General features: G+C 42.5%; 2 gene segments (V, D, J or C); both read right to left on the reverse strand.

Annotated features, from left to right (window-relative positions):
* Positions 1-527: 527 nt before the first annotated feature.
* Positions 528-1,095, reverse strand: LOC119876559. The segment is given in 2 exon segments: positions 528-916; positions 1,020-1,095. Coding segments are annotated over 2 exon segments (435 nt in total).
* Positions 1,096-18,022: 16,927 nt separating this feature from the next.
* Positions 18,023-18,625, reverse strand: LOC119875780. The segment is given in 2 exon segments: positions 18,023-18,360; positions 18,464-18,625. Coding segments are annotated over 2 exon segments (384 nt in total).
* Between the last annotated feature and the right edge of the window lie 9,072 nt (positions 18,626-27,697).

Raw genomic sequence — 27,697 nt, forward strand, 5'->3', positions numbered from 1 at the left:
CATGTTCGCTTGGGGTCCTGTGATCCACAGTGAGTGCCACTAGGTCTCATTAAAAGCTCCAGATTATGTGAATGGAGGTATTTGTAATTGATTAATATTTCGGGTCAGGAAAAGTTAAGTACAAGTAAGTGCAAGTGCTATGTTTGAATTCTAAGTCTCTTAGAAAGAGACTGAATAGGTAAACACATAATCAAGTGTTGAGAGGGGCTCCCTGGGGGAAACTGCTCCTTGGAGAGGAAGCCCAGACCCTGACAGGAAACCTGCCCAGAACCACCCTCTGCACCTGCTTCTGGGACTTCAAGTGACAACTAGTCAGGAGTGGGATCCCTGGGTGGCGCAGCGGTTTGGCGCCTGCCTTTGGCCCAGGGCCGATCCTGGAGACCCGGGATCGAATCCCACATCGGGCTCCCGGTGCATGGAGCCTGCTTCTCCCTCTGCCTGTGTCTCTGCCTCTCTCTCTCTCTCTCCCTCTGTGACTATCATGAATAAATAAATAAAATCTTTAAAAAAAAAAAAAAAACAACTAGTCAGGAGTGTGCACATCCTAGTGGTCCCGATCCCCTTCTACAGGGAGGTTTGTGTCTGAGCTCATGCTGTGGTCCCCTCACGGTGTGTGCACAGTAATACACAGCCGTGTCCTCAGCTCTCAGGCTGTTCATCTGCAGATACAGTGTGTTCTTGGCATTGTCTCTGAAGATGGTGAATTGGCCCTTCACAGCATCTGCGTGGTATGTGGTACTTCCATATTTGTTAATTACTGAGACCCACTGAAGCCCTTTCCCTGGAGCCTGGTGGACCCAGCTTATCCAGTAACTACTGAAAGTGAATCCAGAGGCTACACAGGAGAGTCTCAGGGGCAACCCAGGCTTCACCAGGTCTCCTCCAGACTCCACCAGCTGCACCTCACCCTGGACACCTGCAGACACAAGACATCGTGGTCAGGAAAATGTCCCCCATCCCCTGTTTCTCTCACTCACTTCCACTCACAGATTCAAGGTCTCTTCATCTCCATGAATCACCTTTTAAAATAGCAACATGGAAAACCCAATGGAGCACAGACTCCATGGTGAGTTGTGTGTGTTCTGTCCTGATCCCTGAATGGGGTCCCCTGGGGATGCTGGGATCTGGGCTCCTCTCCCAGCTGCAGGTTCGGGAATGGGCTAGTTTAATAGGTGGAGGGAAGGCCCTATTTGCATGTCCTCTGAGTATATAGTTAGCTCCAGACTTAGATTAGATTCTTTACAAGTTTCATAAACATGATTGCATTACTTTTGAGGTCAAATTTCTGTAATATCATGTAACGATATGAAGTGTCCTAACATGTGCACAGAATTAGCTTTGTATCTCTCAATGTCTTATTAAAATCCGTTCATCAATTTAGGTAATTTTTAGTATATAGCATGTAACCACCTATGGATATTTAATACTAATTATTTTATTTTTCTGCAGTGTGAAAGGAATATTTTGGTAATTTTCTATTCTTTTTTTTCTTTTTTATCATAAATTTATTTTTTATTGGTGTTCAATTTGCCAACATTTAAAATAAACCCAGTGCTCATCCCGTCAAGTGCCGACCTCAGTGCCTGTCACCCAGTCACCCCCACCCCCCGCCCACCTCCCCTTCTACCACCCCTTGTTTGTTTCCTAGAGTTTGGAGTCTTTCATGTTCTGTCTCCCGTTCTGATTCTTTTAGATAATTTGTTGTTAGTGTGTGGAAACATAGCTTTATTTCACATGATCTTATACCCTGAAGGTTCCCTGAAATAATTAATTTTAACAGTTTGTGGAGTTTATTTTTTTTAATTTTTTTAAAATTTTTTTATTTATTTATGATAGTCACAGAGAGAGAGAGAGGCAGAGACATAGGCAGAGGGAGAAGCAGGCTCCATGCACTGGGAGCCCAAAGTGGGATTCGATCCCGGGTCTCCAGGATCGTGCCCTGGGCCAAAGGCAGGCGCCAAACCGCTGTGCCACCCAGGGATCCCAGTTTGTGGAGTTTAAAGTGTTTGCCTCTCTAGCAGATAATGTCATGTGGAAAGAGGGAGTCATGAGCTCCCTAGAATACAACACCCAGACAGTGACCAAATTATGTAGCCCTTGTGTCACTTCGACAACAAAACATTGGGTTTGTGTAGATATAAAGTCAGGATATTGGCTTGAGTCAGTGAATTAGTGAGGGACTGACAAGGGTTGTTTGTCTTCCGGGTCCTAAGGTCCTTATTCTGGTGCTAAGGATGATTCTGCCCTCCAGGAATAGGGATGGGAAAATGCCCATGTAGATTTATTTCTTGCCATCAAGGGGACATAGGCGGCTCAGCCTGTCTCTCCACTGGTTGATTCCCAAGTGACTTTAGTTCACAACAACCAAGGGGACCAGCTGATATATTTGGGGTGTCACAGTTTCTTCTCCTTCATGGCACCAAGATGAATACTCATGGTAGGAATAAGCATCCTTGTGTGGCTCTTGACTTGACAGGAGGGCTTCAGCATTTCACTGTTGATTATGGTGTTGGATGTGGGTTTTTCCATAAATTACCAGTATTTCATGGAGGCAATTTCTTCTGTTCCTTGATTTTTAAGATTTTTTGAAGATAAAAGTGTGTTGGAATTTGTCAAATCATTTTAGGCATCAAAGGAAATGATCATGTAATCTAATCTTTCACTCTATTAATACAGGGGGTCCCATTTATGGTTTGGGCATGTTGAATTTTCCTTGCATCCCAGAGATGATTTCCTCCAGGTCATCCCGTATTATCCATTCCATGTGCTGTTGGATTTGAATGCTAGGATTTTTGCATTTATGTTCATCTGAAAAATTGGACTGTAGTTTCCTTTTTCATAGAGTCCTTGCCTGACTTTAGCGTCAGGGTGATGCTGGCCTCCTACCAAGATTTGGGCATGTTCCTTTCTCATTAGATTTTGAAGAGATCGAGATGTTTCAGCACTAATTCTTCTTTAAATACTTGGAAAATTTAATAGATCAAGCCATTTGATCTTAGACTTTTTTCCCCTTTGTTCTGTTATTTTGGTTTCTTGTCTCTTTTGAGTCAGAATTTTTTTGGTTTTGTGTTCACTCTTCTTATTTGTTGTATTTTATTCATTTTTTATTTTTTCATGAAACCATCTTAGTTGATTGGGATTCTAGATGTTTTGCAATTTGCCTTAGTTATTCAAATTTTGCTCTCTAATCTGTTCCATTGATCTATGTGTCTGTATTTGTGCTAGTACCACACTGTCTTGATGGCCACAGCTTTGTAGTACAACCTGAAATCTGGCATTGTGATGCCCCCAGATATGGTTTCCTTTTTTAAAATTCCCCTGGCTATTCGGGATCTTTTCCTATTCCACACAAATCTTAAAATAAATTGTTCTAACTCTCTGAAGAAAGACCATGGTATTTTGATAGGGATTGCATTAAACCTGTACATTTCCCTGGGTAACATGACATTTTCACAATATTAATTCTCTCAATCCATGAGCATGGAATATTTTTCCATCTCTTTGTGTCTTCCTCAATTTCTTTCAGAAGTGTTCTATAGTTTTGAGGGTATAGGTCCTTTGCCTGTATGGGTAGGTTTATTCCTAGGTATCTTATGCTTTTGGGTACAATTGTAAATGGCATTGACTCTTTAATTTCTCTTTCTTCAGCCTAATTGTTAGTGTATAGACATGCCATCGATTTCTAGGCATTGATTTTGTATCCTGCCACGCTACCAAATTGCTGTATGAGTTCTACCAATCTTGGGGTGGAGGCTTTTGGGTTTTGTATGTAGAGTATCATGTCATCGGTGAAGAGGGAGAGTTTGACTTCTTTCCAAATTTGAATGTGTTTAATGTCTTTTTGTTGTCTGATTGCTGAGGCTAGGACTTCCAATACTATGTTGAATAGCAGTGGTGAGAGTGGACATCCCTGTCATATTCCTGATATTAGGGGAAAGGCTCCCAGTGCTTCTCCATTGAGAATGATATTTGCTGTGGGCTTTTCGTAGATGGCTTTTAAGATGTCGAGGAAAGTTCCCTCTATCCCTACACTCTGAAGAGTTTTGATCAGGAATGGGTGCTTGCTGTATTTTGTCAAATGCTTTCTCTGCATCTAATGAGAGGATCATATGGTTCTTGGTTTTTCTCTTGCTGACATGATGAATCACATTGATTGCTTTATGAGTATTGAATCAGGCTTGTTTCCCGGGGATAAATCCTACTTGGTCATGGTGAATAATTTTCTTAAAGTACTGTTGAATCCTATTGGCTAGTATCTTGTTGAGAATTTTTGCATCCATGTTCATCAGGGATATTGGTCTGTAATTCTCCTTTTTGGTTGGGTCTTTGCCTAGTTTTGGAATTAAGGCGATGCTGGCCTCATAGAACGAATTTGGAAGTACTCCATCTCTTTCTATCTTTCCAAACAGCTTGAGTAGAATAGGTATGGTTTCTTTCTAAATGTTTGATAGAATTCCCCAGGGAAGCCATTTGACCCTGGACTCTTGTGTCTTGGGAGGTTTTTGATGACTGCTTCAATTTCCTCCCTGGTTATTGGCTTGTTCAGGTTTTCTATTTCTTCCTGTTCCAGTTTTGGTTGTTTGTGGCTTTTCAGGAATGCGTCCATTTCTTCTAGACTGCCTCATTTATTGGCATATAGCTGCTCATAATATGTTTTTAAAATCGTTTGTATTTCCTTGGTATTGGTAGTGATCTCTCCTTTCTCATTCATGATTTTATTAATTTGAGTCTTTTCTTTCTTCTTTTCAATGAGGTTGGCTAATGGTTTATCTATCTTATTAATTCCTTCAAAGAACCAACTCCAGGTTCCGTTGATCTGTTCCTCAGTTCTTCTGGTCTCGATTTCATTGAGTTCTGCTCGAATCTTAATTAACTCTCTTCTTCTGCTGAGTGTAGGGTCCATCTCCTGTTTTTTCTCTAGTTTCTTTAGGTGTAAGGTCAGTTTTTGTATTTGAGTTCTTTCCACTTTTTGAATGGATGCTTGTTGCTTGTATTGTGATGTTTTTCCCCCTTAGGACTGCTTTTGCTGCATCCCAAAGATTTTGAAAGGTTGTATCTTCATTCTCATTAATTTCCATGAATCTTTTTAATTCTTCCTTAATTTCCTGGTTGACCCTTTCATCCTTCAGCAGGATGGTCCTTAACCTACACGTGTTTGAGGTCCTTCCACACTTCTCGTTGTGATTTAGTTCTAATTTCAAGGCATTATGGTCCGAGAATATGCAGGGGATGATCCCAATCTTTTGGTATCGGTTCACACCCAATTTTGACCCAGTATGTGGTCTATTCTGGAGAAAGTTCCATGTGCACTTGAGAAGAATGTGTATTCAGTTGAGTTTGGATGTAAAGTTCTGTAGATATCTGTGAAATCCATCTGGTCCAGTGTATCATTTAAAGCTCTCGTTTCTTTGGAGATGTTGTGCTTAGAGACCTATAGAGGGTAGAAAGAGCTAGATTGAAGTCACCAAGTATAAGTGTATTATTATCTAAGAATTTCTTAACTTTGCTTATTAATTGGTTTAAATATTTGGCAGCTCACACATTTGCAGCATATATATTGAGGATTGTTAAGGCCTCTTGTTGGATAGATCCTTTAAGTATGAGATAGTGTCCCTCTTCATCTCTCACTACAGTCTTCAGGGTAAATTTTAGTTTATCTGATCTAAGGATGGCTACACCTGCTCTCTTTTGAGGACCGTTTGAATGTTAAATGGTTCTGTAACCTTTTATTTTCAGGTTGTAGGTGTCCTTCTGTCTAAAATGAGTCTCTTGTAGACAGCAAATAGATGGGTTCTGCTTTTTTATCCAGCCTGAAACCCTGCGCCTTTTGATGGGGTCATTAACCCATTGACGTTCTGTGTTACTATTGACAGATATGAGTTTAGTGTCATCATGATATCTATTCAGTCCTTGTTTTTGTGGATTGTTCCACTGAAATTCTTCTTAAAGGTGAATTTTAAGAGTCCCCCTTAAAATTTCTTGCAGAGCTGGTTTGGAGGTCACAGATTCTTTCTGTTCCTGTCTGTCTTGGAAGCTCTTTATCTCTCCTTCCATTTTGAATGAGAGCCTTGCTGGATAAAGTATTCTTGGTTGCACGTTCTTCTCATTTAAGACCCTGAATATATCCTTTCAGCCCTTTCTGGCGCCAGGTCGCTGTGGAGAGTTCTGCTGTTACCCCAATACTCCTCCCCATAAAATTCAGGGATTTCTTGTCTCTTGCTGCTTTAAGGATCTTCTCTTTATCTTTTGAATTTGCAAGGTTCACTATTAAGTGTCGAGGTTTTGAACGGTTTTTATTGATTTTAAGGGAGGATCTCTCTATTTCCTGGATCAGAAGGCCTGTTTCCTGTCCCAGATTAGGAAAGATTTCAGCTATGATTTGTTCAAATACATATTCTGGCCCTTTGTCCCTTTTGGCGCCCTCGGGAACCCCAATTAAATGTGTTTTTCTTCCTCAGGCTTTCGTTTATTTCCCTTAATCTGTCTTCCGGTCTTTTAATTGTCTGTGTCTTTTTTCCTCAGTTTCCCTCTTTGCCATCATATTGTCTTCTATATCACTCACTCATTCTTCCACCTCGTTAACCCTCATCGCTAGTACTTCTAGTTTGGATTGCATCTCATTCAATTGATTTTTAATTTCTGCCTGATTGGATCTAAATTCTGCAGTCATGAAATCTCTTGAGTCCTTCATGTTTTTTTCTAGAGCCACCTGTAGCTGTATAATAGTGCTTCTGAATTGGCTTTCTGACATTGAATTGTGATCCAGATTTTGTAACTCTGTGGAAGAGAGGACTGTTTCTGATTCTTTCTTTTGAGGTGAGGTTTTCCTTCTAGTGATTTTGCTCAGTGCAGAGTGGCCAAAAACAAGTTGTATTGGGAAAAGGAGACAGAGGAGAGAAAGAAGGAAAGAAAAGAGAAAAAGGAAAAAGAAAAAAGGAAGAAAAAAGGAAAAAAAGAGAAGAAAAAGAGAAAGAAAAAGAAAGAAAGGGAAAAAAGTGTGGGGGAAGCATTCAGAAATAAATAAACAAACACGGGGGAGTATCTTCTGTTTCTGTATACTTTAAGTCCCTTGACTTCCCCTGGAACTTGTCTGTCTATCTGGTCTTCTGGGGGAGGGGCCTGTTGTGCTGATTTTCAGGTGTTAGCACTTGGAGGAGTTGCTCTGCTCCCTGCCTGGTGCAGGGTTCAGTGGGGGTTGTTTACCCTGGGAGGCCCCAGGAGGTACAACCCCAGTGGCAGAGGCCAGCTCTGGAAATCTGGATTCAGCTCCCACAGTAATTACAGAGCTCTCCATCTGCAGGGCCTGGAGGCTCTGGGGCGGGGTCGCTGATCTGCTCAGCTCGGGGCAGGAGCGTCCTTGCTGTCCTGGGCCCTCCTGGACTCTGCCTGTCCTGGGGGAGGCTGGGTCCTGGGCTGTGTCCCGGTGCCCTGTGCTCCAGGGCCTGCACTGTTGGATTCATGTTACCGTGTGCATAGCCCCCTCCATGGAGCTGCCACCCGAACCCCTCTGAGCTGCTCCCAGAGCCATGCAGCCCCCTCCGCATGGAGCCTCCTATTTTCTGGAGCCACCGCCGCCGAGCTGCTCCCGGGGCCGCGCAGCCCCCTCCGTGCAGAGCCACTGCCCGAGCCCCTCCGATCTGCTCCCGGGTCAATGCATGAGCGCTGCAGCCCTTAGGGAGCTCGGTGCACTCTCCTGGGTGAGCAAGTGTCTGTTAGTGTCCCAGGGAGCCTGAATGCATCCCCGCCCTCCTGCGTCCTGCTCTAACTCCCTGGGGGTGCCTATCCCCCCCGGTAATATTGGTGAAGCTCCTGCTTCTCTGGGAAGGAGCTCTCCTGTCCTGGGGGCCTTCGCCCCAGGCTTAGCCTGGCTCCTCGCATGGCCCCTCCCTCTTGGATGCCTTTTGTTTCATTATTTCTTTTTCTCCGTCTTCCTACCTTGATAGAAGCATGAACTCTTCTCACTGTAGCATTCCAGCTGGTCTCTCTTTAAATCTCAAGTCTAATTCATAGATTTTCAGGATGATTTGAAGGTTATCTAGGTAATTTGGTGGGGACAGGTGATTTGGGGACCCTACTCTTCCGCCATCTTTCCCCTCCCTCCTTTTTTTTTCATTGACCCATTTCTTCTTCAATAAGATGTTATTTTAATAGCATTATATATGTACATAATATATGTATGTATATATATGATACATATATAACTATATCTATATCTATATCTATATATATATAATTTATTTATTCATGACAGACAAAGAGAGAGAGAAGCACAGACACAGGCAAAGGGAGAAGCAGGGTCCTTGCAGGGAACCCAATGTGGAACTTCATCCCGGGTCTCCAGGATCACACCCTGAGCTGAAGGCAGCTATAAAATTCTGAAACATCAGGGCTGCCTTTATTATATATTTTATTGAAGTTTGAATCCGACCTATAACAAGCATCCAGTGTTCATCCCATCAGTGTCCCTGTCAGTGCCCATCACCAATTCACCAAAAGCACCCACTCACTTCCCCTTCCACTAGCCCTTGTTCGTTTCCCAGAGTTAGGAGTCTCTCATGGTTTGTCAACCTCACTGATGTTTCTCACTCATTTTCCCTCCTTTCAACCTTCCTGGGTGCTGGGCATAGTGGGAGCTGTTTACCGTGTGAGTCCTTTGTTCCCTGGAAGCCCTTCTCTCCCAGGCACAAGGTGAAACAAGGAGGAACAACAGCATGGTGGCAGCCAGTTCTCGAACCGTGGAATCGGCTCCCCTCAGTAACTACCACAGTCTCCCAGTCTGCACTGGCCTAGATGCTCACAGCCTGGCCTGTGGGTGCAGGTCTGCACAGCTTTCAGGGCGTCCAGTGGCATGAGAGTCCTCTCTGTCCTGTGCCCTCCCCACCTCCATCTCTTCCAGGGGATGTCCGGGATCCTGGTCTGTATCCACTCTGTGCCCTGGGATCCAGGGCCCTGGCTGCTGGAATTGTGCTCCCAGGGATCAATGTTCCCGAAGCCAGCAGGACACAGACAGCTCCCTCTTGAGATCCCACCCCCAGCCCCTGGATAGACTGGCTTCTCCTACATTCCGTCCTGGGTGCGCGTTTCAGCCCTTTACTGAGATCCCACATTTGTTGTGCTTGCCCCTGGACTCACTTCCTCTACTAGTGACACTGGGAACTGGATGCTTCAATGCCCCTCCTGCGATTTTGCCCAATTTTACTGGTAATCACTTTTCTGTCTGGGAAGACACAAGGCGGATTTATAATGTTCCAGCTTCTCCAGGGCTGGACTTTCATGTCCTGGAGGCTTTAGCTGTGGGCCTTACATGGGCGCATCACGGTGCTCCTCCCCTAGTTGGTTTTTTTTATTTTATTATTTCTGCCTTCCTACATTGTTAGAAGTGAAAACCCTTTTCTCTGTAGTGTTCTGGCCAATCTCTCTTTAAGTCTCAGGTCGAATTTGTAGGTGTTCAGGATGGTTTGTAACTTATCTAGGTATTTGATGGGGCCAGCTGAGTTGAGGACCCCTACTCCTCTGTCATCTTGCCCTGCCTCACATTTATTTTTTTCTGCCATTTCTCTGGTAGGCCTTCCAGTGGGACAGAAAATTATTTCCCTCTTTTCTGTTGGATTCATTGTCTGGTCTAATCACGGAGTTCGTAAAAGGCAGACCTTCAGGAGACAATGAATTTCATTGTGCATGTGCATGGGCTACATAATATATGATGTGAGGTGGGATTTCATATCAGGACAGGGTGTCTATTTATGTCTTCTGCCAATTTCTGATTGGTTTTTTCATTTTGTGTTGTTTAGGTTGATAATTGTGCTGTATATTTTGGAAACCAGCCTTAATCTGATGATCAATTTGCAAATATTTTCTCCCATCTTATAGGTTGTCTTTAAATTATGTTGAGTGTTTCCATAGCTGTACTACTGCTCTTTCCTTGATGGAATCCATATAGTTTATCTTTGGTTTTGTTTTCCTTCCCCCTAGAAACTGGAGTAGCAAGAAACTGTTGTGCCTGAGGTCACAAAATCTCTAGGATTTTGATGGTTTCCTGCTTCACAATTAGGACTTTCATTTACTCTGATTTTTATCTCTGTGTCACTTGTAAGAATGTGGCCCAGGTTCATTTTTTTTTATTTTTATTTTTTTTATTGGTGTTCAATTTACTAACATACAGAATAACACCCAGTGCCCGTCACCCATTCACTCCCACCCCCCGCCCTCCTCCCCTTCTACCACCCCTAGTTCGTTTCCCAGAGTTAGCAGTCTTTACGTTCTGTCTCCCTTTCTGATATTTCCCACACAAAGCTGTGGTCATCAAGACAGTGTGGTACTGGCACAAAAACAGACACATAGATCAGTGGAACAGAATAGAGAATCCAGAAGTGGACCCTGAACTTTATGGGCAACTAATATTCGATAAAGGAGGAAAGACTATCCATTGGAAGAAAGACAGTCTCTTCAATAAATGGTACTGGGAAAATTGGACAGCCACATGCAGAAGAATGAAACTAGACCACTCTCTTTCACCATACACAAAGATAAACTCAAAATGATGAAAGATCTAAATGTGAGACAAGATTCCATCAAAATCCTAGAGAAGAACACAGGCAACACCCTTTTTGAACTCGGCCATAGTAACTTCTTGCAAGATACATCCACGAAGGCAAAAGAAACAAAAGCAAAAATGAACCAGGTTCATTTTTTTACTTGTGACTGTCCAATATTCACAACCCCACCTGTTGAAAAGATTGTCCTTTTCCAGTGGATACTCTTTTTTTGTGCTTTGTCAAAGACAATATGACCGTAGAGTTGTGTTTCCATTTCTGCATTCTCTACTCTATTCCATTGACCTATGTGCCTCTTTTACTGCCAAAATTATACCATCTTGGGGATCACAACTTTGAACTCCACAATTGTGATACCTTCTGCTTTGGGTTGTTTTCAACATTGTCTTGTCTTGTCAGGATCATTCTTGGTTCCTTACAAGTTTTAGGATTGTTTCTTCTATTTCCTAGAACAAAGTTCATGGTATTTTGATAGGGTTTTCATTGAATGTGTCGATTGCTCTTGGTAGCATAGATATTTTATCAATACTTATAACTCCAATCCATGAGAATAGAATGTTTTCAATCTATGTGAGTCTTCCTCAATTTCCTTCATAAGTGTTCTAGAAGTTTGAGACTATAGATCCTTTTCCTCTCTGGTTAGTATTTTTGTAGTGTTGGATCTTAGCGTTAGGAACTTCGTAAGACTTTTGCATCCATATTTATGAGTATAATTGTTTGTAATTCTCCTTAGTAGCTGGGTCTTTAGTTTGGGGGTCAATGTAATGCTGACATCAGAGAATGAGCCTGGAAGTTTTCCTTCAATTTCTATTATTTGAATAGCTTCAGAAGAATAGGTATTGATTCTGGTTTAAAATGACTTGGTAGGGATCCCTGGGTGGCTCAGCAGTTTGGTGCCTGCCTTAGGTCCAGGGCATGACCCTGGAGTCCCAGGATCGAATCCCACATTGGACTCCCTGCATGGAGCTTGCTCCTCCCTCTGCCTGTGTCTCTGTCTCTCACTGTATGCCTCTCAGGGAAGAAAAAATTCTTTGTTTAAAATATTGCGGCAGTAAACCTGGGTACCTCAGTGGTTGAGTGTGTGTCTTTGGGTCAGGGTATGATATCTGAGTACTGGGGACAAGTCCAGCATCAGGCACGCTGCATGGAGCCTGCTTCTCCTCCCTCTACCTATGTCTCTGTCTCTGTGTGTCGCTCATGAATAAATAAATGCACTCTTAAAATAATTGGCCCAAGGATGTTGCCCATGGGGAAACATTCAGTTAACCATTGATTCTTGATTTCTGCTGAGACGATGATACAAGTTCCTGGGATCAAGCCCCTAGTCAGGCTTTCTGCTCATTGAAGAATCTTGAGATTTTCTATCTGTTACCCTCAAACTATTCTGTCACTTTGTCTATAAATACATACATACATACATACATACATACATACATACAATGTTGGGGGCAAGATCATGGAGTAGTAAGGGTTCTCAACTCACCTCATACCAGCAACTAACCAAGATAACTTTTTTAAAAGATATTGTAGGGATCCCTGGGTGGCGCAGCGGTTTGGCGCCTGCCTTTGGCCCAGGGCGCGATCTTGGAGACCCAGGATCGAATCCCACATCGGGCTCCCGGGGCATGGAGCCTGCTTCTCCCTCTGCCTGTGTCTCTGCCTCTCTCTCTCTCTCTCTCTCTCTCTGTGACTATCATAAATAAATAAAAAATTAAAAAAAAAGATATTGTATATTAGCCCTTCACCCGATAGGTCATTGACAAATATCTTCTCCCATTCTTTAGGTTGGCTTTGAGTTTTGTTGACTATTATGCTGTGCATAGCTTTTTATCTTGATGATGTCCCAATAGCTCACAAACAATAGGAAGGAAATACAAACGATTTTATTTTTTTAATTTATTTTTTATTGGTGTTCCATTTGCTAACATATAGAATAACCCCCAGTGCCCGTCACCCATTTACTCCCACCCCCCCTCCTCCCCTTCTACCACCCCTAGTTCGTTTCCCAGAGTTAGCAGTCTTTACGTTCTGTCTCCCTTTCTGATATTTCCCACACATTTCTTCTCCCTTCCCTTATATTCCCTTTCACTATTATTTATATTCCCCAAATGAATGAGAACATATAATGTTTGTCCTTCTCCGACTGACTTACTACTTCACTCAGCATAATACCCTCCAGTTCCATCCACGTTGAAGCAAATGGTGGGTATTTGTCATTTCTAATAGCTGAGTAATATTTTAAAAACATATTAGGACCACTTCTATGCCAATAAATTAGGCAATCCAGAAGAAATGGATGCTTTTCTGGAAAACCACAAATAAGCAAAACTGGAATGTGAAGAAATAGAAAACCCGAACTGGCAAATAACCAAGGAGGAAATTGAAGCAGTCATCTAAAATCTCCCAAGACACAAAAATCCAGGTTCAGATGGCTTCCCAGGGAAGTCTATCAAACATTTAAAGAAGAAGCCATACGTATTTACTAAAGCTGTTCTGGAAGATAGAAAGGGACAGAATACTTCCAAACTCTTTTAATGAGGCCAGAATCACCTTAAATCCAAAACTAGACAAAGACTCCACCAAAATCCACCGAATTATAGACCAATAACCCTGATGAACGCAGAAGCAAAAATTCTCAACAAGACACTGCCCAATAGGACACAACAAAATATTAACAAAATAATTCACCATGACCAATGGGATTTATACCTGGGATGCAAGGCTGGTTCAACATTCGTAAAGCAATCAATATGATAGATCATATCAAAAAGAGAAAAAAGACAAGAACCATAGGATCTTCTCAATACAGAGAAATCATTTGACAAAATAGAGGATCCATTCCTGATCAAAACTCTTCAGATCATAGAGATAGAGGGAACATACTTCAGCATCTTAAAAGCCATCTACGAAAAGCCCCCAGCAAATATCATTCTCAATGGGGAAACACTGGGAGCCTTTCCCCTAAGATCAGAAACAAGACAGGGATATACACTCTCACCACTGCTATTCAACATAGTACTAGAAGTCCTAGCCTCAGCAATAAGGCAACAAAAAGAAACAAAAGGCATTCATATTGGCAAACAAGAAGTCGAAACCAAAAAAGAAAAAAAAAAGAAGTCAAGACCTCTGTCTTCGCAGATTACATGACACTGTATCTAGAAAACTCAAAAGACTCCACCCCAAGGTTGATTGAACTCATACAGCAATTTGGCAGTGTGGCAGGATACAAAATAAATGCCCAGAAATCACTTCCATTACTGTACACTAGCAATGAGTTTAAAGAAAGAAATATTAAGGCATGAAAAAAAATCTTAAATTGCACCCAAAAGCATAAGATACCCAGGATTAACCCTAACCAAAGAGGTACAGTTTCTATACCCTAAAAACTATGGAACACTTCTGAAAGAAATTGAGGAAGAAACAAGAATATTGATGAATATTCCATGCTCATGGATTGGAAGAATTAATTTTGTGAAAATGTCAAAGCTACCCAGGGCAATTTACACGTTCAATGCAATTCCTACAAAATACCTCAGACTTTCTTCAGAGGGTTGGAACAAATCAACTTAAGGTTTGTGTGGAATCAGAAAAACCTCCAAATAGCCATGGTAATACTGAAAGGAAAACCAGAACTGGGGCATCAGAATGCTGGATTCCAAGTTCTACTACAAAGCTGTGATCATCAAGACATTCTGGTAGTGGCACAAAAACAGACACATTGATCAATTGCACAGAATGGAGAACCAGAAGTGAACACTGAACTCTATGGTCAACTAATATTCTACAAAGCAGGAAAGACTATCCAGTGGAAAAAACAAGAGTCTCTTCAATAAACGGTGCTTGGATAATTGGACAGCCATGTACAGAAGAATGAAACAAGTTCATTCTCTTACACAAAACACAAGACAAACTCAAAAATTGATGAAAGATCAAAATGTGAGACAAGATACCATCAAAATCTTAGAGAACACAGGCAACACCCTTTTTGAACTTGGCCACAGTAACTTCTTGCAAGATTCATCCATGAAGGCAATAGAAACAAAAGCAAAAATAAACTATTGGGACTTCAAGATAAGAAGCTTTTGCACAGCAAAATATACCGTCAACAAAACTCAAAGACAACCTACAGAATGGGAGAAAATATTTGCAAATGACTAGATAACAGACTAGGATAGGACAAATAAGAGGTGAGACCCTGTTTAAGTGTTTCTGGGTGATGTCACCACATTCCCAGATTCAGTGGACTAAACAACAGACGCTCGTTCTCACAGCTCTGGAGTCTGGGAAGTCCAAGGTCCAGGTGCAGGCAGATGTGGTGTCTGGAGCGCCCATGTCCTAGCATGTCCTTTCTCCCCCTTTCAAATGGGGCCAGGGGGCATTGAGCTTTCCATGTACTGATGGTTCCTGATCAGGTTCCTGATCGCATCATGAGGCTCCATCTCCTGACCTCATTGTTCCCCTAAGGTCCCAACTCCTTCTTCCATCACATAGACGTGAGGTTTCAACCTGAGGATGGTAGATATGATGACACACAGTTAGCTATATCAGCACCCGAAAGATCCATGAGTTATTTCCTGCAGGTGGAAGGTCCTCCTTCACTTTTGTTCCCTCATAATTGTTAAGTGGAATTTGTCATCACACAGTATTCTTGAGTGTTACCTGCTCGCTCCTTGATCTCCAACACCCCATCTTCTCTTCCTGCCCCACCCATGGGAAATCCAGCAGGAACACTTGACTTGACATCAGGGAAATACAAATGAAAACCACACTAAGGTCCCACTTATACAACTCAAAATGGATAAAGTAACAAGGCAGGAAGCAATAAATATAAGCGAGGGTATTGAGAAAGTGGAACTTTCTCTTCTTTTGGTGGGAACGCAGGCTTATTCAGCCACTCCAGAAAACAGAATGGAATGTCATGAAAAAGTGAAAATAGAGCTACCCTAGGACACATCCATTGAATTACATGGTATTTACCCCAAAGATGCAAAATTAATGTAATTAAGGGACCCCTGCATCCCAATGTTCACAGCAACAATGTCCAGAATAGCCAAACTGTGGGAGGAATCATGATTCCCTTCTACAGAAGAGTGATAAAGAAGATGTGCAATGAGCCTCAGTGTCCATCGACAGATGAATGTTTAGAGAAGATGTGGTTTATATATACAATGGGACATTACTCAGCCATTAGAAATGACGAATAACCACCATTTGCTTCAATGTGGATGGAACTGGAAGGGATTATGCTGAGTGAAGTAAGTGATTCAGAGAAGGACAAACATTATATGGTTTCACACATACAAAGTACATAAAAATAGTGCAAGGGAACAAAGGGGAAAGGAGATAGAATGAGTGGGAATTATCAGAGACAGTAACAGTACATGAGGAACTCCTACCTATGGGGGAAAAAAAGGAAGGAGTAGTGGAAGGGGAGTTGGTTGGTGGGTTGGGGTACCTGGATGACAGGAGCTGATGGTGGCAATTGACGGAATGAGTACTGGCTGTTATATGTAGGCAAATCGAACTCCAATAAAAATATACAAAATATGTGGTTTATATATACAATGGGATATTACACAGCAGTCAGAAATGATGAATAACATGAAATAACATTTCCTTCAACATGGATGGAACAGGAGCTATTATAGTGAGAGAAATTAATCACAGGAAGGCAATGATATGGTCTCACCCATATGTGGAGTATAGGAAATATTGAAAGAGACCATAAGGGAAGGAGTGAAACTTAAGTGGGGTAATATTACAAGGAAGACAAATCATGGGAGACACGTGACTCTGGGGGAAAAAAACCTGAGGGTCCCTGGAAGAGAGGGGGTGTGGGATGGGGAACTGGGTGATGGGAGTTAAGGAGGGGACGTGATATGATGAGCACTGAGTGTGTAGTAAATATTGGTAAATTCAATTTCAACAAAGAAAAAAATGGAAAAAATTCCTGGAACATCATACATGGACTGGGACGATCAAACAACAGACACTCATTCTCACAGATCTGGAATCTGGGAAGTCTGAGGTCCAAGTGCAGGCAGATGTGGTCTCTGGAGAGCACCCACGTCCTACCCCATCCTTTCCCCATCACCTCACATGGGGCCAGGGTGCAGGGAACTTTCCCAGTCCTGGTTTATAAGGGCCCTGATCCTATCATGAGTCTGCACCTCCTTACCTAAGAGTTCCCCTAAGGCTCCACCTCCTTCCCCATCTCATGGACGTTAGGTTCCAACATGGGCATGGTAAAGGTCACACACAGTGATCTGACGTCAGCACCAGAAGGATCCATGAGTTATTCCCTGCAGGTGGAATGTTCTTCAATCCAACTCATCACACTGAAGTTCCTCATTGATCCAGTAGAAGCTTCTGGTGTCTGAGCACATGGTGTATGCATGACCTTCAGAACCAGATCGTGACCTTGGGGAGAGGACACCTTCCATCTGAGACCTGAGAAGGATCTTGGCCTATTTGTACTATTATTTAAAGTTTCGTGCTGCTTCCATATATTATTCATCTTCTTTTCCTATAATTCAGACATTTGTCTACTGAGAATGACCATGTTTCTCTTTTTTCCTTCCAGTTTGATGCTTGTTTAGTGAAATGATTCCTCACACCATGTGCAGTCTTTACTGCCTGTTACCTCCCTGACATTCCTTGCTCATTCTTCTCCTGCACCCAAAGGATAAGAAATCAAACAGCAACCCAGGAGTTCCCTCTTTTGATGCAGTTGGGACACTAACACCACACAAGCCCCTCCTGGAGCAGGACCCCAACCCACCACTGACCCACAACACACACCCGGAGCCAGTGTCCTTCCCTGGCACCATCCAGGCATTTATGACCTGATGAGAGGCCTGCCTGGCTCTCATCAGACATGAAGGTGAAGGTGATGAATGGTTATACTCTTGTGATTGTGTGTGTGTGTGTGTGTGTGTGTGTGTGTGCTTTGTGTGAATGACCTCTGAGTCCACATCCCTACCATGTCATGATGTCATGCGGGAAATCTCTCTCACTCCCAGGCTGTTATTAACATTTTTGTAGAATGTCTCTTTACTCTTGTGTTGACTGGGGATTCTGCTATACCGCAATGTGCAAGACAGCATGTTAGCTTGGGGTCCTGTGATCCTCAGTGATCACCACTAGGACTCATTAAAAGGTTCAGATGATGTGAATTGAGCTATTTGTAATTGATTAAAATTTCGGGTCAGGAGAATTTAAGTACAAGTAAGTGCAAGTTCTATATTTGAATTCTAGGTCTCTAAGAAAGAGACTGAATAGGTAAACACATGATCAAGTGTTCAGAGGGTCTCCTGGGGGGAAACTGCTCCATGGAGAGGAAGCCTGGTCCCTGACAGGAAACCTGCCCAGAACCAGCCTCTGCACCTGCTCCTGGGCCTTCAAGACACAAGTGGTGAGGAGTGTGCACCCCCTGGAGGTCCTGATTCCCTTCTACAGGGAGGTTTGTGTCAGGGCTCACAGTGAGTTTGGCTCACTGTGTCCTTCGCACAGTAATACACGGCCGTGTCCTCGGCTCTCAGGCTGTTCATCTGCAGATACAGTGTGTTCTTGGCGTTGTCTCTGGAGATGGTGAATCGGCCCTTCACAGCGTCTGCGTAGCTTGTGCTACTTCCACCACTGTTAATACTTGCGACCCACTGCAGCCCCTTCCCAGGAGCCTGGCGGACCCAGCTCATGACATAGCTGCTGAAGGTGAATCCAGAGGCCACACAGGACAGTCTCAGGGACCCCGCAGGCTTCACCAGGTCTCCCCCAGACTCCACCAGCTGCACCTCACCCTGGACACCTGCAGACACAAGACATCCTGGTCAAACAACTGTCCCACATCCCCTCTTTCGCTCACTCACCTTCACTCACAGACTCAAGGTCTCTGGTTCTTTATGAATTACCTTGTAAAATAGCGACAAGGAAAACCCAGCCGAGCACAGACTCCATGGTAATTAGTCTGTGTTGTGTCTGATCACTGATTCAGGTCACCTGGGGATGCTGGGGCTGGGGCTCCTCTCCCAGCTGCAGGGTCGGGACTTGGCTGGTTTAATCAGTGAAGGGAAGGCCCTATTTGCATGTCCTCTGACCATATGACCAGCTACAGACTTACATTCGTGTATTTAAAGCCAACACAAGTGTTGCACCACAATTCTATAGCAATTTGTGTAGATGACTCTCTGACTATATGAAGTTCTAATGACAGTTATTTTTGAATTTCTTGGTTCATTTCAAAAGACACATCAGTATAGGACATTTTCTGGAGATATTTCATCTTGTTGATAAATTTTAATCCTAAATATTTATTTTTGGTGCTAGTGGAAATCAGATTATTTTGTTAATTTTGTACATGTAATTTGTATTTATTATGTAGGAATATATCTTTATTTTATTTGCTGATTTTATTATTTTTTTAAATTTTTTTAAAATTTTTATTTACTTATGATAGTCACACAGAGAGAGAGACAGAGAGAGGCAGAGACATAGGCAGAGGGAGAAGCAGGCTCTATGCACCGGAAGCCCGACATGGGATTCGATCCCGGGTCTCCAGGATCGCGCCCTGGGCCAAAGGCAGTTGCTAAACTGCTGCGCCACCCAGGGTTCCCTATTTGCTGATTTTATATACTGATTCTTTTGCTGAGCTCATGAGTTATTTCTTCCAGTTTTTATGTGATGTTTTTACTCATTGACTCTATAAGACATTGTCATAGGAAAACTAATTATTTTCTTTCCAGGTTACCACTTTTTCTTTGTTTTTTAATGTAGTTTTCTTGCTACGTTTACTGGTAGGTCCTCCAGTCCGGGGCAGAAAGCATTTTCCTCTTTTCTTCAGGATACATTGTCTGTTCTATTTTTTTTACATGCATCCTATGTTTATTGCAGCATTTTTTAAATAATAAATTTATTTTTATTGGTGTTCAATTTGCCAACATATAAAATAACACCCAGTGCTCATCCCGTCAAGTGCCCCCTTCAGTGCCCTTCATCCATTCACCCCTTCCCCCCTCCATCATCCCTTTCCACCACCCCTAGTTCGTTTCCTAGAGTTAGGAGTCTTCCATGTTCTAACTCCATTTCTGATATTTTCTACACATTTCTTCTCCCTTCCCTTCTATTCCCTTTCACTATTATTTATATTCCCCAAATGAATGAGCCATACATTTGTCCTTCTCTGATTGACTTATTTCACTCAGCCATAATATGCTCCAGTTCCATCTTCATTGAAGCAAATGGTGGTTATTTGTCATTTCTAATGGCTGAGTAATATTCCATTGTATACATAAACCACATCTTCTTTATCCATTCATCTTTCGATGGTCACCGAGGCTCCTTCTCCAGTTTACCTATTGTGGACATTGCTGCTCTAAGCATCAGGGTGCAGGTGTCCCGGCATTTCATTGCATGTGCATCATTCGGGTAAGCAGTTGATATAAGGTAGACCTAGAGGAGACAATACATTTCATTTTGTATGTGGATGACCTACCTAATATAAAGTGACAGTCTACAACTCAAATCAGGACAAGGTGAATCATCATGTCCTCTGCCCATTTCTTATTGTAGTTTTCACTTTGTGGTGTTTAGTTTGGTAATTTATTTTTCGATTTTGGAAACTAGCCTTAATCTGGAGATAGATTTGCAAATCTCTTCTCCCATTGTTTTTATTCTTTTGGAAGATGTTATTTATTTATTCATCAGAGATGGAGTGAGAGATTCAGAGACCGGCAGAGGGAGAAGTGGGCTCCCCACAAGGAGCCTAATGCTGGTCTCAATCCTAGAGCTCTAGGGTTCCCTGAGCCAAAGACAGATGTTCAACCTACACAGGCATCTCTATCTTTTCCAGTTGTTAGGTTGCTTTTTAATTATGTTGTGTTTCCACAGCTGTACTACAGCTCCTTCCTTTATGTAGTGCATAGAGTTCACTTTTACTTTTGTTTGCCTTCCCTTTGGAGTTTCGAGTACCAAGAACCTCTTGTGGCCGAGGTCACAAAATCTCCTTGATTTTGAGTTTCTTGCCTCACATTTAGGTCTTTCATCTACTCTGAGTTTATCTTTGTGTGGAGTGTAAGAATGTGGCCCAGGTTCATTCTATTTGCAGCTGTCCAATGTTCCCAACACCACTTGTTCAAGAGATTGCCCTTCGTCCAGTCAATAGTCTTTTGTAATTTGTCGAGGATAAGTTGGCCATAGAGCTGTGTGTCCATTTATGAGTTCTTTTTCTATTCCATTGACCATGTGCGTGTTTTACTGTCACTATTATACTGTTTTGATGATCACAACTTTGAAATCTGGAATTCTGATGGCTTTTGCATTTTTTTTAAGTTTTTATTTATTTACTCATGAGAGACACAGGGATACAGAGATAGTGGTAGAGACTCAGGCAGAGGGAGCAGCAGGCACCATCTAGGGAGCCTGATATGGGACTTGTTCCCAGGTCTGCAGGATCAAGCCCTGGACAAAAAGGCAGTGCTAAAACGCTGAGCCACCCGGGCTGCCCTGATTTGTTTTTGTTTCAACATTCTTTTGCTCACTCAGAATCTTTTCTGTTTATTTACAAATTTTAGGCTTGTTGCATTGTCTAGAAAAATGTTGGTGGTGTTTTGATAGGGTCCTATCCTGAGGCTTCACCCTCCTTACCTAAGTGTTCCCCTAAGGCTCCACCTCCTTCCCCATTTCAATGTCATTAGGTTCCAACATGGGTATGGCAGAGGTCACACAGAGGGAACTGATATCAGCACCTGACTGGTAAATGAGTTATTCCCTGCAGGTGGAAGGTTCTCCAATCCAGCTCCTCATCCTGGGGGTAAACATGGATCCAGTAGAAGCTTCTGGTCTCTGTGCACAGTGTACCCATGACCTTCAGTACCACCTGGTGACCTTGGGAGAAGACACGTCCTACCTGAGACCCTGGGTAGTACCTCAGGCATCTTCTATTATCATTTCATGATTTGTGCTGCTTTCTTGAGATCACTAACCATTTTCCAATATTTCATAATGTTTCTCTCTACATTGATTTTTTTATAGGTGCATATATAGGTTGACCTATTTTGGACATCCTCAACATGGAGATATTAGTAATTTTTTTTTATAGTTATGACTCTTTATTTTTTTTATCTTTTTTTTAATTTATTTTTTATTGGTGTTCTATTTGCTAACATACAGAATAACCCCCAGTGCCCGTCACCCATTCACTCCCACCCCCCGCCCTTCTCCCCTTCTACCACCCCTAGTTCGTTTCCCAGAGTTAGCAGTCTTTACGTTCTGTCTCCTTTTCTGATATTTCCCACACATTTCTTCTCCCTTCCCTTATATTCCCTTTCACTATTATTTATATTCTCCAAATGAATGAGAACATATGTTTGTCCTTCTCCGACTGACTTACTTCACTCAGCATAATACCCTCCAGTTCCATCCACGTTGAAGCAAATGGTGGGTATTTGTCATTTCTAATAGCTGAGTAATATTCCATTGTATACATAAACCACAACTTCTTTATCCATTCATCTTTCGTTGGACAACGAGGCTCCTTCCACAGTTTGGCATCATGGCTATTGCTGCTATAAACATCGGGGTGCAGGTGTCCCGGCGTTTCATTGCATTTGTATCTTTGGGGTAAGTCCCAACAGTGCAATTGCTGGGTCGTAGAGCAGGTATATTTTTAACTGTTTGAGGAACCTCCACACAGTTTTCCAGAGTGGCTGCACCAGTTCACATTCCCACCAACAGTGTAAGATGGTTCCCTTTTCTCCGCATCCCCTCCAACATTTGTTGTTTCCTGCCTTGTTAATTTGCCCCATTCTCACCGGTGTGAGGTGGTATCTCATTGTGGTTTTGATTTGTATTTCCCTGATGGCAAGTGATGCAGAGCATTTTCTCATATGCATGTTGGCCATGTCTATGTCTTCCTCTGTGAGATTTCTCTTCATGTCTTAAGCCCATTTCATGATTGGATTGTTTGTTTCTTTGGTGTTGAGTTTAATAAGTTCTTTATAGATCTTGGAAACTAGCCCTTTATCTGATATGTCATTTGCAAATATCTTCTCCCATTCTGTTGGTTGTCTTTGAGTTTTGTTGACTGTATCCTTTGCTGTGCAAAAGCTTCTTATCTTGATGAAGTCCCAATAGTTCATTTTTGCTTTTGTTTCTTTTGCCTTCGTGATGTATCTTGCAAGAAGTTACTATGGCCGAGTTCAAAAAGGGTGTTGCCTGTGTTCTTCTCTAGGATTTTGATGGAATCTTGTCTCACATTTAGATCTTTCATCCATTTTGAGTTTATCTTTGTGTATGGTGAAAGAGAGTGGTCTAGTTTCATTCTTCTTCATGTGGATGTCCAATTTTCCCAGCACCATTTGTTGAAGAGACTGTCTTTCTTCCAATGGATAGTCTTTCCTCCTTTATCGAATATTAGTTGCCCATAAAGTTCAGGGTCCACTTCTGGATTCTCTATTCTGTTCCATTGAACTATGTGTCTGTTTTTGTGCCTAACCACACTGTCTTGATGACCACAGCTTTGTAGTACAACCTGAAATCTGGCATTGTGATGCCCCCAGATATGGTTTTCTTCTTCAAAATTTCCCTGGCTATTCGGGGTCTTTTCTGATTCCACACAAATCTTAAAATAATTTGTTCTCTCTGAAGAAAGTCCATGGTATTTTGATAGGGATTGCATTAAACATGTATATTGCCCTGGGTAACATTGACATTTTCACAATATTAATTCTGCAAATCCATGAGCATGGAATATTTTTCCATCTCTTTGGTTCTTCCTCAATTTCTTTCAGAAGTGTTCTATAGTTTTGAAGGTATAGATCCTTTACATCTTTGGTTAGGTTTATTCCTAGGTATCTTATGCTTTTGGGTGCAATTGTAAATGGGACTGACTCCTTAATTTCTCTTTCTTCAGTCTCATTGTTAGTGTATAGAAATGCCACTGATTTCTGGGCATTGATTTTGTATCCTGCCACGCTACCGAATTGCTGTATGAGTTCTAGCAATCTTGGGGTGGAGACTTTTGGGTTTTCTATGTAGAGTATCATGTCATCGGCGAAAGGGAGAGTTTGACTTCTTCTTTGCCAATTTGAATGCCTTTAATGTCTTTTTGTTGTCTAATTGCTGAGGCTAGGACTTCCAGTACTATGTTGAACAGCAGTGGTGAGAGTGGACATCCCTGTCTTGTTCCTGATTTTAGGGGAAAGGCTCCCAGTGCTTCCCCATTGAGAATGATATTTGCTGTGGGCTTTTCATAGGTGGCTTTTAAGATGTCGAGGAATGTTCCCTCTATCCCTATACTCTGAAGAGTTTTGATCAGGAATGGATGCTGTATTTTGTCAAATGCTTTCTCTGCATCTAATGAGAGGATCATATGGTTCTTGGTTTTTCTATTGCTGATATGATGAATCACATTGATTTTTTTACGTGTGTTGAACCAGCCTTGTGTCCCAGGGATAAATCCTACTTGGTCATGGTGAATAATTTTCTTAATGTACTGTTGGATCCTATTGGCCAGTATCTTGTTGAGAATTTTTGCATCCATGTTCATCAGGGATATTGGTCTGTAATTCTCCTTTTTGGAGGGGTCTTTGTCTGGTTTTGGAATTAAGGTGATGCTGGCCTCATACAATGAATTTGGAAGTACTCCATCTCTTTCTATCTTTCCAAACAGCTTTAGGAGAATAGGTATGGTTTCTTCTTTAAACCTTTGATAAAATACCCCTGGGAAGCCATCTGGCCCTGGACTCTTGTGTCTTGGGAGGTTATTGATGACTACTTCAATTTCCTCCCCGGTTATTGGCCTGTTCAGGTTTTCTATTTCTTCCTGTTCCAGTTTTGTTAGTTTGTGGCTTTCCAGGAATGCGTCCATTTCTTCTAGATTGCCTAATTTATTGGCGTATAGCTGTTCATAATATGTTTTTAAAATCGTTTGTATTTCCTTGGTGTTGGTAGTGATCTCTCCTTTCTCATTCATGATTTTATTAAATTGAGTCTTCTATCTCTTCTTTTTAATAAGGCTGGCTAATGGTTTATCTATCTTATTAATTATTTCAAAGAACCAACTCCTGGTTCTGTTGATCTGTTCCACAGTTCTTCTGGTCTCGATTTCGTTGAGTTCTGCTCGAATCTTTATTAACTCCCTTCTTCTCTTGGGTGTAGGATCTATTTGCTGTTTTTTCTCTAGCTCCTTTATGTGTAAGGTTAGCTTTTGTATTTGAGTTCTTTCCCGTTTTTGAATGGATGCTTGTATTGCGATGTATTTCCCCCTTAGGACTGCTTTTGCTGCATCCCAAAGATTTTGATTGGTTGTATCTTCATTCTCAGTAGTTTCCATGAATCTTTTTAATTCTTCCTTAATATCCTGGTTGAACCTTTTATCTTTTAGCAGGATGGTCCTTAACCGCCACGTGTTTGAGGTCCTTCCAAACTTCTTGTTGTGATTTAGTTCTAATTTCAAGGCATTATGGTCTGAGAATATGCAGGGGACAATCTCAATCTTTTGGTATCGGTTCAGACCCGATTTGTGACCCAATATGTGGTCTATTCTGGAGAAAGTTCCATGTGCACTTGAGAAGAATGTGTATTCAGTTGAGTTTGGATGTAAAGTTCTGTAGATATCTGTGAAATCCATCTGGTCCAGTGTATCATTTAATGTTCTCGTTTCTTTGGAGATGTTGTGCTTAGAAGACCTATCGAGTATAGAAAGAGCTAGATTGAAGTCACCAAGTATAAGTGTATTATTATCTAAGTATTTCTTCACTTTGGTTAATAATTGATTTATATATTTGGCAGCTCCCACATTCGGAGCATATATATTGAGGATTGTTAGGTCCTCTTGTTGAATAGATCCTTTAAGTATGATATAGTGTCCCTCTTCATCTCTCACTACAGTCTTAGGGGTAAATTTTATTTTATCTGATATAAGGATGGCTACCCCTGCTTTCTTTTGAGGACCATTCGAATGGTAAATGGTTCTCCAACCTTTTATTTTCAGGCTGTAGGTGTCCTTCTGTCTAAAATGAGTCTCTTGTAGACAGCAAATAGATGGGTCCTGCTTTTTTATCCAGTCTGAAACCCTGCGCCTTTTGATGGGGTCATTAAGCCCCTTCACATTCAGAGTTACTATTGAGAGATATGAGTTTAGTGTCATCATGATATCTATTCAGTCCTTGTTTTTGTGGACTGTTCCACTGAACTTCTTCTTAAAGGGAAATTTTAAGAGTCCCCCTTAAAATTTCTTGCAGAGCTGGTTTGGAGGTCACATATTCTTTTAGTTGCTGCCTGTCTTGAAAGCTCTTTATCTCTCCTTCCATTTTGAATGAGAGCCTTGCTGGATAAAGTATTCTTGGTTGCATGTTCTTCTCATTTAGGACCCTGAATATATCCTGCCAGCCCTTTCTGGCCTGCCAGGTCTCTGTGGAGAGGTCTGCTGTTACCCTAATACTTCTCCCCATAAAAGTCAGGGATTTCTTGTCTCTTGCTGCTTTAAGGATCTTCTCTTTATCTTTGGAATTTGCAAGCTTCACTATTAAATGTCGAGGTGTTGAACGTTTTTTATTGATTTTAGGCGGGGATCTCTCTATTTCCTGGATCTGAATGCCTGTTTCCCTTCCCAGATTAGGAAAGTTTTCAGCTAGAATTTGTTCAAATATATATTCTGGCCCTCTGTCCCTTTCGGCGCCCTCGGGAACCCCAATTAAATGTAGGTTTTTCTTTCTCAGGCTGTCGTTTATTTCCCTTAATCTATCTTCATGGTCTTTTAATTGTCTCTTTTTTCCTCAGTTTCCCTCTTTGCTATCAACTTGTCTTCTATGTCACTCACTCGTTCTTCCACCTGGTTAACCCTCGTCATTAGGACTTCTAGTTTGGATTGCATCTCATTCAATTGATTTTTAATTTCTGCCTGATTAGCTCTAAATTCTGCAGTCATGAAGTCTCTTGAGTCCTTTATACTTTTTTCCAGAGCCACCAGGAGCTTTATAATAGTTCTTCCGAATTGGCTTTCTGACATTGAATTGTAATCCAGATTTTGTAACTCTGTGGGAGAGAGGACTGTTTCTGATTCTTTCTTTTGAGGTGAGGTTTTCCTTCTAGTCATTTTGTTCAGTGCAGAGTGGCCAAAAGCAAGTTGTATTGGGAAAAAGAGAAAAAGAGAGGAGAGAAAGAAGGAAAGAAAAGAGAAAGAGAAAAAAAAGGGAAGAAAAAAAAAGAAAAAAGAAGAAGAAAAAGAGAAAGAAAAAGAAAGGAGAAAAAAAGGGGGTGGGGGAAGGAAACAAATCAAAAAGCAAAAAAAAAAAAAAAAAAAAAGAACCACGGGGGAGTATCTTCTGATTCTGTGTACTTTAAGTCCCTTGACTTCTCCTGGAAGTTGTCAGTCTAGCTGGTGTTCTTGGGAGGGGCCTGTTGTGTTGATTTTCAGGTGTTAGCAGTTGGGGGAGCTGCTGTGCCCCTGCCTGGTGCAGGGCTCAGTGGGGGTTGTTTACCCCGTGAGGCTGCAGGAGGAACAGCCCCAGTGGCGGGGCCAGGTCTGGAAACCTGGATTCAGCTCCGGCAGGAACTCCGGAGGTCTCTGTCTGCAGGGCTTGGAGGCTCTGGGGCGGGACCGCTGATCTGCTCAGCTCGGGGCAGGAGCGTCCTTGCTGTCCTGGGCCCTCCCGGCCTCTGCCTGTCCCGGGGGAGGCCGGATCCTGGGCTGTGTCCCGGCGCCCTGTGCTCCGGAGCCTGTGCTGTTGGATTCGCACTCCCGGGCCGCGCAAACCCCTCCGCGGAGCTGCCGCCCGAGCCCCTCCGAGCTGCTCCTGGAACCGCGCAGCCTCCTCTGCATGGAGCCTCTTCCTCTGCCCGAGCCCTTCCGAGCTGCTCCCGGGGCCGCGCAGCCCCCTCCGCGGAGCCGCCGTCCGAGCCCCTCAGAGCTGCTCCGGGTCCCACCATGCGCGCTGTAGCCCTTAGGGAACTCGGCGCACTCTCCTGGGCGCGCAGTTGCTCTGTTACTGTCCCAGGGAGCCGGAGGGCATCCTCGCCCTAATGGGTCCTGCTCCAACTCCCTGCGAGGCCCTTTCCACCCTGGAAGGTTGGTGCAGCTCCTGCTTCTCCGGGACGGGGCTCTCCTGTCCTGGGGACACTCGCCCCGGCCTCAGCCCGACTCCTCG

Source organism: Canis lupus, chromosome 8 (assembly GCF_011100685.1).
Source record: "Canis lupus familiaris isolate Mischka breed German Shepherd chromosome 8, alternate assembly UU_Cfam_GSD_1.0, whole genome shotgun sequence".
NCBI lineage: Eukaryota > Metazoa > Chordata > Mammalia > Carnivora > Canidae > Canis > Canis lupus.